Source organism: Chenopodium album, chromosome 10, assembly GCF_948465745.1.
Source record: "Chenopodium album chromosome 10, dcCheAlbu1.1, whole genome shotgun sequence".
NCBI lineage: Eukaryota > Viridiplantae > Streptophyta > Magnoliopsida > Caryophyllales > Amaranthaceae > Chenopodium > Chenopodium album.
The window spans coordinates 2691542-2708372 of record NC_137843.1 but is presented as its reverse complement, the minus strand read 5'-3'; the positions used below and the strand labels follow the sequence as shown (position 1 = coordinate 2708372).

The window sequence follows — 16831 nt, the reverse complement described above, 5'->3', positions numbered from 1 at the left end:
TCTTGACTAACTTTGTTATCGGTATTGTTTCTCGAGTGATTTTTTTTACTTTTTATCATCCATCAAGACTTGTGGTTCGCCAAGTTATCAATGTATCTTCTCGACTGAATTTAAGTACCTTAATTATAGTTAGACAAGTTTAAGACTAATTTTTAATCACAACATATGTATGTGTTACAATTTTTTCTCGTGATTGCCACTTGCTAGTGACATTGAATTTTCATAAAAGAAACTACAATTTGCTATCAACTTATCAAGCATATTTTAAGTAAGTGGCGGAAGTCAAAATTGAATAGTGAAGGAATGATTAATATAGCCATAATTACTTGTTAATTTATGCAATATGGTCTTCGTATGATTTTGTAATTGGGAATAAGTTTGATGTATGAGGCACATTTATAGCGAGTTGATCATAATAGTAATTGAATATATTATTCTTATATTATTTGATTTGATTTAATAATAATTTATAAAAAATGAAGTAAGGCTTGACAGAGTTTAAGAAATTGACTCGTGATTTATATATATATATATATATATATATATATATATATATATATATATATATATATATATATTTTGGTGTTAGAGAGCCACAAGGGCGGGGTGAGAATCGCTCTCATGGTCTCCTAAAATCGAGAGGGAAGCTCTAACCACTTGAGCTATTCCTCACTCTTCGTTGCAAATAATATGTAACGAAGGTAGTATAAAAGCCTTATTTATTCCCTCTCATTTCAATGTAATTTGTTTGATGTTTAGAAATTATTTTAGCTAACATATACAATGTAGATGAATTTTATTCTGATGTCTTTCTTCAACACTTCAAATCTTGTAGTTAATATCTGAAGTGTCTCAAGAAATTCATACCACCTACCAAGCAAAATTGTAAAAAAAATTTGTAAGTTTGTAACTATAACAATAGCTAGTCATAACTTCGTGAAATAATACTAAGAAAATTTAGCGAAGAAACTCTAAGAATAAATTTTACAGAATGTGAAGAAAAATGTAACAAAAGGTAAAGAACACATCACATGTAAGAAAAAGGTACAAGTAAGCCTGCAATAAACTAAACACATCAAGCAGCCTCGAAGATTTTACAATAGATCTCTTGGGTTCAGTTCTCTGTCGCAGCATTGCTTTGTCACGCCCCTTCTGTTTCTAGCTACAACTTTTACCAAGTCTTCTCTAGCTGAATCTGTTTATTTGCCCTAGTTACGTTCTTGTTTTTCCCCATATGTGCAATGCTCTGACGTTATTTTCATCGTCTTAGGCTAGAAGCTAACAACAAATCAACCAGTAAGTATTCGGTATCACAAGACCTAAAGCGGTGTATAGTGAAGCGAGAAAATAGCACAAAATAAGCTACATATTTTAAACTTAAAAAAATAAAGGAAGCATAACAAAGATTTGATGTATGAATTTCCTCCCCTACATTCAGTTCAGTAAGTTTCTTGCTGCGAGATTACTAATTCACTTTCTAGTTTCCAACAAGCATATTGACAAAGATAATACCATCAAGTAGCTAAGTTCCCACAGCTGACAGGGAATAGGTAGATAACCTAAATTTGGGTATGATCTAACAAGTCTAATAAAATTCTCCATGAGAAAATGCAAGTTGCTGCATTCATGTCTCAAATTAATGAAAATCATCTATCTTAGAATCATACAAATAATTAAAAATTTAAACACAAAATGAAAATTAAGAACTGATGAGGAAAGTTTCTGGTGAACATATATCAACAAGAAGAAATTGGAGCATATAAAATAGGCAATTAAAGAATCAACTTAAGTTCAAGACACCATCAGCATTGAAGAGAGCTACAAGGGAGGCATAACCAATAATTAGTAAAGCAAGAGGTACCAATTATGTACTTGTTTGCAAGTAAATGTTTCGACCAGTGAGGACAGACTCCACTGCTTAGGCACACCACCAAGCTTAAGGATAAATGATGAATGATGCACATAAGTTTTTTAGCCTTAAAAATATTCTTTTTCTCTCTAAACAAGAAAATAATATCATTTGCATATACATAACTTAGCAATGTGGCAGTCCTGGCAGAATAATCTTAAGACTGAGAAACAGTCACTTTATACAATATAAAAACTAACCTTCTCGGTACCGAGACATCCCGTCCTTGCAAAATCAAAAACTTCAAACTCTTCAAATATTTTGCAGATGAAGCCACAGATAGCAACATTTAGAGGAGCATTGACACAATAACTTTAGAAAGCCATGTACTAAGCTACTTTCAATTACTACACAATGCAAACATTGAAGCAAGAGTTCCAGGCCATCTTCAGACAGTCTTTTATCACCCGAAAAAAGGGAAAGAAAATCAGCTTGTCCCCTCAACATTGCCCTAATAGATACATGAAATGCGAAAGTAATAAACAATGACAGAGACAACTTAAGAACAATTTCTCATGCATACTTTTTGATCTCTTCCTCTGACATGTCTGTAAAGAAAAGACCGGTCTCTCCACGCAAAAAATGCAAAAACAGGAAGCAAACAAAGAAGAAATGAAACAAGATCAAAAGTTGACTAAGAAATGTAATTGACAAATAATAAGCAGATCATTACCTTTGAAATTTTATGAAGACCAGATTTAATCTCATCAGAAGCAGAACGACCTAAAGCAATCTGCATGACTTTGTTCGATCTAAGAAAGAATCTGAAATTGCAAATGGCAGAAATTGATCACTAAGTCATAACCAACACATAGAACAACCAGCAAGATGCATGACTATTAGAAGTAATATTGCTTCATATGATTCTCGATGAAATAAAATTTAGAAACCTAGCTACACGTTGTAATACAAACAATCCCACAAGTTTGCTGTCATTATGTCGTTTATGTACAAATTTTTCAAATTTATATTACTCAAAGAACCACCTAAATTACAGTGATTGACCCAAAAATGGTGTGTTATATTCTCCAATTCTGATTTAAGATGCTACTGAAGTTTAGGACAATGAAATCCCATCTCTTAATTTAAAGTATTTTCCTTAACACCCTTCTGTCTAGCCTCAATTACTATGACCCAGATAACAAATCAATAATCCTACAATTTAAGAATCTAACTTCAAAGATTAACGCATACTAATTAAAAGAAAGGGGAAAAAATGACAAAAATAAAAAAGATTATTTGACATGAAATTGGGGAATGTAGGTAACAAACAGTTTCTTCATTATCTTAAACAGCCCAGAAACTGAAAGCAAATTAGAGAACTGGTATGAGTAAATAAATCAATAACTAACTCACTAATTCAGTAAATTAACTCACTAATTCACCAAATAACCACATGGTACTTTGTAAAAAAGCCAGCAAGCCTAATCAATACTTTATCTAAAGTGACAGTGGCTACAAGCTGCTTCATGACAAATCAACCATAGCAATCAGGTGCACCATCATATAGCTTAATATGAAACATTTGGGAAGAAGAGAATGACCACCCAATTTCAAAAACCAAATATTCAAGTCAAGTAATATAGATATATATTCATCAAACTTCACGAAAATCTCTTTTATGTCCATTAAATACCTATTCAAAACCACTAAATCGATGAACTCCAATGGACACTAAGAACTGAGCCTCAAATGAGTCATAATTAATCCTAGGATCATTTTCAAATGTGTTAGTTTCAATTATACAAGAAATCATAGAAAATTTTCAAAAAATAGTTGAGTCGGACACTTGAACACATACCTGTGTCGGCCATGGGTACCCTAGTCCGAGTAACATAGGCAATATTAACCAATAAATATTTTTAAATTAGAAACACAATTAGAAAGACAAATAAATTACTACTGAGATGATTCCAAGGCTTGATAAATTAAAATTATGCCGAGTAATTAGGAGATTCAATCACTAATTTGTTTGGTAAAATTTTTACAAATAATAAAATAAAATTGAGCACCCTTCTAACCTTCATTGCAAATTTGCAATGGTAATACCTGATATCTTGAGAACCCTTAAATTGACACACGAATGAAAGAACAAAGAGCCTAGTGATCAATAGTCTCTGGCAATCACTCTCATTTCATAGTCCAACATAATATTACAATGAAAAGACATAGGAAAAACACAAATTTGATTTTTTTTGCAAGTAGTCACTGATAATCACCATATCCCTCTAATATCAGTGTAATGTAAAACTACAATTATTTCAAGGTTTTTGAGAAAAGCTACAAAAAATGTGAGGAAAGCTACCTGATATAACGTTTTTGTGAGCTTTAATCTATTTTAAGCAGCCACTATTCCTCATTTAATATATATAGAAGTTGCATGACAAGCTCAGATGTTATGAGCTCCTATCTTTCCTGCATATTACAGACAGAGAGAATAGTTAACCAATAAGTTTAGAAAGACAAAAGAAGCGTCAAGCTGTCAAAAAAAAAGGAGGGAAAAGATTTTCAATTTTCATGGTGACAAATCCTTATTCAGCAGAATTCACTGAAGGAAATGCAAACATCTATCAATCCTTGTCTTAAGGGACTAACATCTCATTGTGATAGCAGAAAGATGCCAAAAAAGTAGTAAGCATACAACTAAAAGACTGAATTCACAAATACTTTAATAAATAACTTTTTAAATTCAGGAGTAACTTATATAAGTATGAACCAGAATAATTAATTGAGATTGAAGAAAGATTACAACATACGCCCTTTTCCTAAACTTTGCTTCTACCACCAACGACTTGTAGTGATTAGAAAACCATATTTTTCATAGCATATGATATAAATGCTCAGATTATAGTTATGAAAACATGAAATTTTCTTGCCGAGTAAAACTCGTGCTTAGGGCTTGACAGAACAGATTTCTCATTGTATGCATTAAGTAGCTCTTTTTTATGACTCCACTACATTCAGAGTCTCAAACTGAGATCTTCTTCATTCGCTAGATATCCCAAGATCATAAGTCTTTCTCTAATAGATGTTGTTGTCTCTGCTGAAAAGCCTTTGACTTTCTCAGTCTCATCCTCTATCAATCTTTGATTTAGGAAATAAAATGTACAGTTTATTAGTACATGCGAATTAACTACCTCAAAGAAAAGAATGACAGCAATTGAAATCAACTACTCATAACAGTCATAATCAATGTTTATCTACTCATTCTTTTTAAATTTTATCCAAATTCTAGTTGAGAAGGAAAGTAAAGCTCACTTCTAAAGAAAAAAATCCAGAAATAAGCAGCTGCAAGCTATCATCAAAGGAAAAAGTGAATGGTTAAAGCGCCCAACTTATAATTGGCGAATTCGTAGGCCTACTCGAGAAGCTAATTCAATAGCAGCTGCTAATATACTCCGGAATAAATTATAATTGGTGAATTTGTAGGCCTACTCGAGAAGCTGATTCAATAGCAACTGACTAATATACTCCGGAATAAACTATAAAATTTTCTTCTACAGATCAGTTACAATTAATCAAAGTTCATTTAGAATCATTAGACAAAAGAACAAATATATTGTACGAGTAAAATCAACCTTCAGGACCATAGATACCAGTTGGGTGACTGCAAGAATTCAAGATCTTGCAAAACAATAATTTACTTATTCCAGAATTTAAATCGCAACATAACACTACAAAATCACAATAATTACATTAATCCAAAACAAGAATAACATCTCAACCAAAAAATAAACAGAAAGGGAAAAAATAAAAACAGAGAAATTAGAAGGAAAATAATCAATTTTTTAGACTTATAGAAAAATAAATCAAAATCAAAGGGAGATGTCCGAAAACAATCAATGAAGGAAACTAAGAATTGTAAGCAAAGATGAAATTGGTAACAATCACTTTATAAGGCCAAAATCAAATCAAATTGAGATGTCCGAAATAAAATTCATCAATGAGATGACCAAAATCAAATTCTTCAAACAGAGAAATTTGTCCGAAATCAAATTGTTACCATTGATGAACACCACAGTGATCATTTGTAAGCAAAAAAAATTAATAAAAAGGCCAAAAAGAACTTGTTGTCGTACCTCCATCTTCTCGATCTCCTCCAGAGAGCCAACATGAGTGTTTGATCGACAGGAATAAATTCAGAAAATCAGTTGTTTTCCTCTAAATTCAAACACAAAAAAGGCGATACAATTCAAGTTCAGATGAGAGAGTGTGAATCAAAAGGAGAGGAGATATTAGAGGATTGAATCAAAACAACATGAATCAAAAAGGGAAAAGCAAAATAAGAGGATGAGAGGAAAACTGGGAAATCCAAAACACCAGAGAACTTAATTGCAGGGCCAAAACTGGAAATTCTCTGTTCCTAAGCTACAGTACCCCGAGTACTGTTCATAAGCAACAGTAGTTTTGTTGCTCATATTTATAGAAAGGGGTAAAGATTTACACGGAAATTAAGGAAATTGGAGTAACCTTAAAACCCATGATTAGAAAGTATAATGGGAATTACAAGACATTTATTGATGTATTTGAATAAAACAAAGATAGAATGATATTAAATGAAGCACATGTCATCAATCTTTTGAAAAGAAAAAAAGACCAATCACATTTGTTTATAAAAAATAAAAGGACCAATCATATTCAATTATAGTGTTGCACATGGATTCAGAAAATATGAGTGAGAAAATTATGGTTTCTATACAACCATTAATTACAAAATAGAAAAATAATAATTAAAGTAATGTCACATCACAACTATTTAGGGATAATTTGGGGATATTTGATAAAATTCACTTACTATAAAGAGAAAGTAGGAATGTATTTTTGAAACACCCAAAAAGAAAAGCAAAAATGTAATTAAGGGACGGAGGGAGTAACTAACAATCCATTAATGACACCTATCAAAATAATACTATTACATTAATGATAACTACCAACCGATTACTGTTTGTAGTGGAAAAGTGTAGTAGCAAAACCACTTGTAACTTGAGGAACATGCAATCTGTAGTTATACCTTCTTTTTAATTACGGAGTATGCCTTTTTAATTAATGTAGCTTCTTCTTCCTCGATACGCTTTACTACATTTTTGTATCTCTTTCTTTTATAATTTTTTTTTTTAATCACATACAACAACCTCCATAAAATAAAACACAACATATTTTAACTTGTAAGGTTTTTTTTTTGGGCGTGACCAGTCACTTCATATGGCAAGCACACACCCAAACACTGATCTGATAACCCTAGACTAATTGATTAACCTTAAATCAAATACTCCATAACCCTGATTATACAACTCCTAACCGAGTAATCTCGATCATATTATATGGTTAGCCACATAAGAATTTTTCTGAGAATGTAAAAGTTAAATTGAGTAAAACTAAAACTTATTGAGGAGCCCCGGAAAAAAGAAAAACATATAGAGGAGACAAATTTTAAAAAATTCATCAAGGGCAAAAATGTCAAAGCAACCGAAATAAAAATTCCACAGAAATTACGTTTAAGACCAATTCTTTACCAAACAAGAAAAAATTAGGAAGTGATCATAACCACACGATTGTAACGGAAAGGTTTCCCCGTTTTCCTTTGTTTATTACCACACTTTTTAACCGACTATCACCGGTCATTTCAACAACCGTACGTGGCATATTCTGATTAGCTAATACCATATTTGGCCTAATCCCATTTGCACAACGGCGCCGTCAATTCCCCCCCCCCCCCCCGTTACCGTAACGGCGTTTTGGACCACTTTCATTTTTATAACCCCAAAATCTGAACCGTTGATACGGAATCCCTTTCTCTTTCTCTCTCTACAAAAACCAAACACTTCTTCCCATCTCTCTCTTTCACAGTTTGACGAAAGGATAACAAACAGGAGAGAGAGAATTTGGTTCAGAGAAAATTATGGGGAGATATTTGGGGAAATGTAAAGGTGTAGTCGGCGAAATTGCCGTCGTCGGAGTTCGAACCAGAGCTCGAGCTGCCCTAGCTATGGCGGCGGCAACAGCTAATACTACTACTACTACTTCATCTCCGGCGAAGAAGATCAAGAAGGTTTCCAAATCGTCGTATAATATTCCTCAGCTAAGGAATCGGCGGAAGAATTTGTCGGCGCGGGAGAAAACGACATCGTCGGAAGTTGCGGCGGTTGTTGATGAAGAAGAGGTTGCGAATTGCTCGAGTAGCGAGGTGATTACGACGGCTAGGTCGGATTTTCCGCCGTCTTGTTGCTCAAGCAATTATGATCAATTGAGTTCAAGCGAAGCAGAAGAAGTTGTTAAAGATGATGATTGTTTGGGAAATAGTACAGCAGATCCAGAGGTAATTTAATTTATCATCAGAAATTAATTTATTCGATATTATTATCATTATTTCTCTGAATTTGTGCAAGGATGTTGAGAATTTTTTCAACTTCCAAAAATATTATAGCAGCAGCAGCAGCAAATAATTAATTCTTCAATTCTGGTTTTTAGTGCTGTCTCTGTATTCTGTATAAATGCTTGTCGTTTTTTTTTTTATTTTTTTTATTTCTTTTATTTTTTCAAATAAGTCGGTGGAAATTATTTTGAAAATTTTGATTAATTGCAAATTTGATGATGAACAGGTTGAAAGTGCAGCTGAGACGTCGTCAAAGCAAAAGGAGGAAGAGTGCCATAGAACAGAACTTAGGTGAGAGAAATTCTGTAAAAGATTCTCTTACAATAAAACTGTTATATTTCATTCAATTTTATTTAGTTTTTTCAAAATTTAATTAAATTTCATGTGATATAAGTTCATCATACGTTTTATATACAATGTACCGGAAAATTTGAAATTCAAAACGAGTGATCTTTTAATTCATCTTTAAATTTAATTTAAAACGTCTGGCCTTTATATTCTCCCTCTCTCCTCTTTTTGTTATTTTTCTTCTTTTTTTTCTCTCTCCTAACTCGCCATGTCAACTCTCAGAGAAGCTACAAAATCAGACGGCCAGGATTCTCAGGTGACGAAATCAACGGCTCAGATCAGGATGCCGTCTGATTCAGAAATCGAAGAATTCTTTGCTGCTGCCGAGAACGATATCCAGAAACGCTTCAGCGATAAGTAAGCCAGAGCATCCATTATTTCCTTAAGTCAATAATTTTCAAAATTCTGAAATCTGAACAAAACGCGTCGTTTTTTCAGGTACAATTTCGACATAGCAAAGGACCTACCATTAAAAGGTCGTTACGATTGGGTTCAAATAAAGCCATGAACAAAGAAACTGGTGAATAGTGATGATGATCATGAATGAATTACTGAATTCTTCCACAATTAGCCGCTGAAAATTGCTAAGTAAATTTTTAATTTTAGCTTTTTCTTTCTTTTAGTAATTGATCTAATTTCTCAACCCAACAAAAAAAAAAAAAAAAAAGAAATTCAGTAATTCTACTGTTAATTATTAGCAGTTAGTTTATCTTTAAAATTAATTTTTAGTAGAATTATTTTTTGTTGATGGGAAATTGAAGAAGAATACATTCGCTAGAAGAAGAAGAAAGTAGTGGGTAGTAGTACTAGTGGGGTTGTACATTCTGTCTCCTTTTGTATCTTCAGTAATAGTAGTATCTATTACTCTTTCAGAGAAGTCAGTTGATTTCAAGTACAAAAGAAAAGAACCTCCCTTACCATTTTTTCAGTCTAATAAATTACAGTAAAAAAAATTTAATTTAAATTTTTTTGTGGTTGTGAAAATTAAATTTTGTTATTTTCCGGCCTCCAAAATTGGGGGGTGTCTAATGTCTGATTGATTTTCTGTTAAAATCTGTACGATCAAATGCAGTCAGTGCTGAATGCTGATGGATGGTTGCATTCATTGATTATCTTTATTTTTTTTTCTTCCCCGCAACTTCCTCGCATAATATTTGCAGAGAGAATCTATTTTGGGAATATGCGGTTTTTTGTTGTTTTCTTTACCCGTCTTTTTCTTGCCTATTCTATTTTATTATTTTACTCTGTATTTTTTTTTTCATTATAGTTAAGAAAATACAATTATGAGAAATTGGGGTGTACTGTAGAAGTGTGAATAATTAAGAGTAATTGATGGTCGTCTTGGCGTGTAAGTTACGGACACGTTGACAAGATTAGGAATCTAATCTAAATTATACGATGGAGTCGCATGTGATTCAGAGACTTCCATTGCCATGGTTGATTAAACAAAATAATGTATGTGATTATGTGAATATATGTACAAGTATATTATTACTATTATTCGAAATGTATTATTTGAGGAGCTGGCGATGACAAAATTGTTTTGGAATATTTTGTATGATGATTGATTAGTTATATCCTTTTTTATACAAGATGAAAAAAGGGGCTTTGAATTTATATACGGAGTACTACAGAAGAAGGAAAAAAAAAAAGAGGGGTAAAAAAAAGTGTGAAAAATTGTGATTCTGAATCAGAGGAGGGGCAGATGATTGAGGTCCAAGCATCACACGGAAAGTGTGGTGAATATGTGAAAAGGATGTGCCAGTTTACCAATAATAGATAAAAAAGGTAAAGTGTGAGAATCAATTAGACTACTCCGTATAAAAGTTGCTTTTTTCTCCTGTTTATTTTCTCTTCCTTTATGTAATTATGTCACTATTTCCGTGTGTGTGTGCAAACATTCATGGTCTTCCTAAATCAAAGTTATAAAAGATGACTTTGATTGATTCTTTTTATTTCAATTTTTGGACCTTCATTCTTTATCTCTCCTTTTAATTTTTTTGTACAATGAACTACGGAGTACTTTAGTACAATTTTGTATTACTAATTACGTTTATTTATATTCTAGTCGTTTTCTATTCAAAAAAAAAAAAAAAAAAACTAGTCGTTTTTCATTTCATTTGTATTTGTAAATTTTGCTCGAATTGTTTTTACTCTATCTATACTTACTATATAATAAAGTAATCTCCAAAGGGGACACCTGGCACAATTTTGTAAAAAAATTTCCCTCTAAAATGCTATTTATATAATTTCTTAAAAAAATTCTATTAATAAATTCTTTGATAAATTTTATTTATATATATAATATACAACACATAAGAATTTAAATGATAATTAATAAATTCAAATTTGAAAAAAAAATTGTTACTCATTTAATTTCAATTAACTCTATTTCAATTTATTATTATTATTAATAAATCTTTATAAATCCGTGCATTGCCTGGGCCAAAAACTAGTGATTAAATAAATTTATTTCGTGTTTTCTTGATAATTTTTATTTATTTATAATTTTCTCTATTCTTTTCAAAGTTAAATAACTTCAATTGATGGATTGTCCCAATAGTTCACTTTTATTGTTGCTACATTAATGGAGATATAGCTTATGGCCTGTTCTGATTTACTGAAGTGAACTAATTGGAGTTGAACTGAGTTGAGCTGAACCGAATTGTTTATGAGAGAAGGAAATTAAGAACTGAACTGAAATTAAGCTGAATAGAACAGACCCTTAGTAAAACAAAGGTACTATACATTTGTTATATTGTTTGATATGGAAGGAAAAAAAAAAAAAAAAAAACCTATTTTGAGTGACGCGTTGATGACAATACATCATCATCTATAATGAGAAGGTTATGTGAAGCAATGTAAATCGAACCAAATCCTCATCCACAATGGTATGAATGTTACAAAGGTATCAGAAATTAAGTAGCTAGAGAGGACGACTTTGACTGCTCATCCATTTAGTATGAGCTTATAAATAAATGCAATGATTATTAAGCCTTGCTTTACGTTAAATTTTGCATAGAAATTCTTATATGCAGAGCTAATGTACTAGGGTAATATATCCGTTTGTTACAGGAACATTGATACATACATTACTAATGTCGAGAAACAATGACTAATATCGATAAATTATAATCTTATTCATAACCCTAATTTTAAAGCGTATGGTATACGAAATTTTATTTGGATGACCTTTCTTTTAAATGAATAGTCATTCTCATACACTCTGTTTCCTTTTTTTTCCTTACTCTATAACCATAAACTGTTTTTTTGTTATTGATATGGGATCACCAGTGATGAAGGTGTATTAAATAGTTACACTTTGGAAGGTGGTTAGAGCTCATATAGTCATATGGACATGGAAGTGGTCCAAAAACTAAAAAAAAATAAAATAAAATTATGCAAGATCAAAGAATTGAGAAAATAAAGAGAAAGAGAAAGAGTGGGTGGAGCCCACTTTTGGGGGGTAGAAAGAGGAAGGGTAGGGTGTGTAAATTGGCAGCAACATACTCCGTAGTTATCATTGCAATTCATCTTCATACTTGGACAATTCAGGATGAGGCACATGCCTCAGATTCTCTAACTTTGTCTCTTGGGATTAACAAATTAATTCACACCCAAACAACCTTTATTTTTTTTTTTTATTTTTTTTTTTTAAATAAACACTAAAACAACACATTACCACTTATCTTGGGTTAATACTATATGTAGGTTCGAAATAAGGGATAGTTATGATTAAGATTTTCAAATTTTATGTGTATTTTTGGATTTTACAACTAGAATTTGTATGTGAACATGCATGTATTATTATTGCATTTAGGTGGATTTTCTTTTAATACTCCGTATTTGTTAAGATGTACTCCGTACGTGTTTAGCATAAACAATTTGTTATTAATACAATCGTGCTAAATGCCTCAAAAGCATTTGAACTCACACCTTATACAAACTAAGATCAATTACTCGCTTTCTTCCATTTTTATAGTCTAAAAGATTTAGCTAAAATTGATCTAACATGTATGAGTTTATATTTCAAATTGAAGAAATTTGAATATAAGATATATGTAGGAGTATTAAAAAAGAAATTTGGAAAAGCACTTCAGTAATTTAATTAAAATATATACAAGAAAAGAAAATGGTGATGATGATTTATGATAATGAAGATTTTCTGTTAGAAGGAATATGCGCAAAGGATTGGTGTTGGCAGGGGGGTGGAATTCTATATATACTACAGAAAAGGTGGCTTGATTTAGAAATTGTTTAAGAAAAACTGTATTTAATTTATTCCAAATTTAATAAATACTCGTATAAAATTATGTTGAGTCTCAGCGAATGAAGTTTGTCATACTTCATAATGATGATGCATTGATGCATGTGGATGTGGGTTGCTACTTTTACTTCCCTGCAGGCAACACTGTCCACCTTTTTTGGCACTGTTAAGCTCTCTTGTTTTTCTAATCATTAAAACTCTTTGTTGTTTTTTGTTTTTTTTTTTCCCTTTTTTTTTGGGTACAAATTTTAAAATTGAATATGGTTGAATAATTGTATATCTCCTTCCCCTCAATTATTCCCATTACTTTATCATTGAAAAATGATATTAATAAATATCTTCTCCTTATAATTGGATATATAAAAAATATATAAATATGTCCTAATGACATTCATTATAGAGCTGTGTTTGACTTTGTCAGGTGTTACGTTCTTTCATACTCTGTATGATATAAACTAAGACTCTATTATATTCATCTTATTCTCGATTACTTTTAAAGATTTGGGGAAAAAAATTTAGAAAAAGTTTAGCTCAAAAAAGAGGGGGAGGGGGGGGGGGGAATTAGAAAAAGTTTATCTCAAAAAAAAAAAAAAAAAAAAAAAAAAAAAAAAAGGCACGCATGAGTCAAAGATTTAAAATTAAGGCTTATTTAAGTTCAATGTACATCTAATACAAGTTTAAATTTAGCAAAGTATAGATTTTCTAGTATAGGAAAGAAAAGTTCAAATAACTTTAGAGCAGTGAAATAAAAATTAAGTGGATATAATGCAACACACTCTGTAATAATATGTATGACTTTAAGTGTTTTTGTGTCAATTGTAGAACAATATTTAGGTAGTTTATCTGACTCTAACTAATTATGAGACATTAAAACTTACATCAACTCTCAGATAACAAGTACGAGTAGTTGCCATTAAAATGGATTAGTCACATCTTACATTTATTTTTCATACTAGACTAGTAGACTTTACCCAAATGTAACTAAAATACAAACTGTGTTTCAATGTTTGTGCATTCTACCTTTATTATCCATATTGTTGTTATGTTATGATGGTATCAAATTACAAGCATCTTTCAAATTTATAGTACACGTACAACACTACTACCTAGCTATATGGTCATACATGATAGTATGATACATTTACTTACAAATATTTGTGACACTTCCGGTGCTAGTAGTATGACTAAGCTAGTATCCATCCTTAGCTTCTAGTACTATTGTTTTTTCTTATCACTAATTGTGTTACAATTTTCGTTAAATAGTACGTGATTAGTGAGAAGTTATTTTAAAAATAAATAAAGGCATTTTGTATACGTATAAATAGTACGGAGTAGTAGTAAGGTCATGCATGTGCATGTTAAAAATGAGTATTACGTACCTTAATAATTCTTTATTTTTAACATTGTCATCGTACACCATAATTATTTATTAACTTAGTACTAACCTTTGATTAGTTGGTTTATGAGTTATCAACTTCAAATGTCAAAGAATAAAAAAACAAAAATAAAATTCCAAAAACAAAAGATCAAATAAAGGGAGTTAGGAAGATCCAAAACCTAGCCCAAAACAAGGAGATAGAAACATGCCCTATAAAGGACAAGTATATATCATCAACATAAACCAATAAAATAGCGGCTACTACATACATCATCCAAAATCTGCATAACTTCAATTAAGTATTAATTAAGTCATCTATCTATGGGTTAATTAATATGTCTGATTCAGCAGATTTTACCCGATTAATTGGAGAAGTTGACCTAATTTAATCTATGTTTTTGCATTGATTAAACAAGTGGATACTACTCAGTCTATTTTAACTTTAATTTGTTCATTAATTCACATTAGTATATACTCTTAATTTAGGGCTAGTTGAAATTTTGAATAGTAGTACTAGGATTACAGATTCCTTAGCAAGAAAATTCATTGGTTTGTATTCTCGTGATCCGGGAATATTTGATAATAGTATCTTAAACAAATACTCCATATTACACTATTATGGATTTTTAAGGGTCTAATTTAGCAGTTGATGTCCACTACTTCCTCCAGCTTCGTTATGCAACCTTACAAATTTTGGAAATTCTACTATAGTCATCCTTAAAATGACTACCATTGTACTTAATTTTCACTGACCGATTTTTTATTTATTTTTTGTTGGGCAAACTAATTAAAAAATGGTAATTACATCAAATGTAAAATCATTGCATACAAATGTAGTATATAATCACACTAAACTTAACAGGGTAGTAGCTTATACTCATATTAGGCCATAAGTTATGCACATTTGAAACTAAAAAAAATTAAATTATAAAAATTTTGGACACTCAATAAGATTCTATTTTTCATGTATACATATCTATGTGTTTAAAATGTGTGTCTGAATGTTTGGAAGAGTGGAATCTTATAGTTTGATTCTCTAGAAATATGTAATGCCTTGCACTTAAGGGTATCCAAAATGAAAAATACTTATCTTGGTACTTAGAAAGGAAAATGTCAGAGGATGGAAGGTGTTATTAATTAGGGGTTTGACGTTGAAACTGAATCAATAGCATCTTCTGATTTGGCGGGTTTGATTAATTTGGCTAAAAATTATGTAAAATTGAAACCCCCAAATTAAAACAAACATAAAATTTATCATTCTTTTTGTTTAGTGGAAATTAAAACTTGTCCAAAATGTAGCCCCACATTCTAATTTTACTGCCTCGCTACTTACTTGTAGATACTAAAATTGTCGACGTGGACATACCAAGATCATCTTCTATAAATCCAACACATATAAATATAAATGACCTTATATACCAACCAAGCCTAGCTTCGGGGTCCCTCAACATGGATGAATGCATGGTAAATACATATTGAGCTTATTATTCTATTAAATAATAATGGTATGTTTTACTATACAAAATACAGTAGTAAATTCTATCCTATAATAAACATATACTCGTAGCTATTATCGACAGATTTGTGAGTACTTGATACAATAATAGGGAATATGTTTTTATGTGACTTTATAATGATTTCTTCAATTAACGTTATGACACATAAAAATTATCTCAATAATATCACCGTGCTTTTAAATAATTTTAAATTAACATATTTTAAATATGATACGGAGTAGTATTATTCTTTATAGAACTTAATTAATCATCAAATGTACCATAATGTGCTTGGCAACTAGTATGAATTTCATCGCACAATAAAACATGCATACGTACTTGGTAATAAATTTACAGAACCATCATTATATTTTGTCATTCTCTTGGTGCTTGCCAACGTTATGCTTTCGAAGTTGTAAACATCATATGATTAAAATCCATGGACCATGCAATGGCTTTTATTTCATTACAGTACTTACTGTAATATTTTTCCCACCAGTCCAAAATTATGTTACTTCGTATGTAACTTATGTGTTGGATGTATATTAATATTATATACTCCGTAGTACGTACTTGCTACTGTATTGGAAGCTGCTTCCAAGGTGACAACTTAAGAACGAACGAATCCAGGAGATCCCAAAACCCTTTTTTTACTCTGTATACCCTTTTATTCAGTTTTTGGGTTAATTTCCAATTTAATTGATTTTTGTATCTGATATATATATTAAAACTTTTTTTATTTTTATTTTTATTTTTTTATATCTGATTAAATCGCGGGTAAATAAAGGGAGTTCCGAAAATTAAAGTAATAATACTTTCGGTCCATTACTTATTTAATTAGAACAGAAGTATGCGATAAAGTCATATCTTTTACACAATATTTCTAACGAGTGTTCATGAGCACTTATTAAAGAGTGACGTCGCGAGAGTACAATTTACCCTGTTTAGTATTGGTGAACAATCGTGCATGCATTCGTGATTTTAACCACCTCAAATTGACTAGGACTGAGGAAGCAGTTAGTATCCCAGTGTCTTAAATCTTGGATCAAGCGCAAGTAGT

At 31.1% G+C, this 16831-nt stretch overlaps 1 protein-coding gene and 1 long non-coding RNA gene across 3 annotated transcripts; one reads left to right on the top strand and one right to left on the bottom strand.

Annotated features, from left to right (window-relative positions):
• Nucleotides 1–933: 933 nt before the first annotated feature.
• On the bottom strand, nt 934–6304 carry LOC145561937 (uncharacterized). 2 transcript variants are annotated; one of them, XR_014094237.1, is made up of 5 exons: nt 5989–6304; nt 4215–4324; nt 2583–2673; nt 2110–2360; nt 934–1278 (listed from the first exon to the last, which is right to left on the bottom strand). It is a non-coding gene; the product is annotated as an uncharacterized LOC145561937 (long non-coding RNA). The 2 variants fall into 2 exon arrangements; XR_014094238.1 differs by having other exon boundaries at nt 2110–2306.
• A 1389-nt stretch (nt 6305–7693) lies between these two features.
• Nucleotides 7694–9597, top strand: LOC145561936 (uncharacterized). Its single transcript, XM_081622071.1, has 4 exons — nt 7694–8225; nt 8509–8573; nt 8853–8987; nt 9069–9597. The coding sequence occupies exons 1-4, from the start codon at nt 7809–7811 to the stop codon at nt 9136–9138; spliced, it is 687 nt and encodes a 228-aa protein (XP_081478197.1). The 5' UTR covers nt 7694–7808; the 3' UTR covers nt 9139–9597.
• The last annotated feature ends 7234 nt before the right edge of the window (nt 9598–16831 follow it).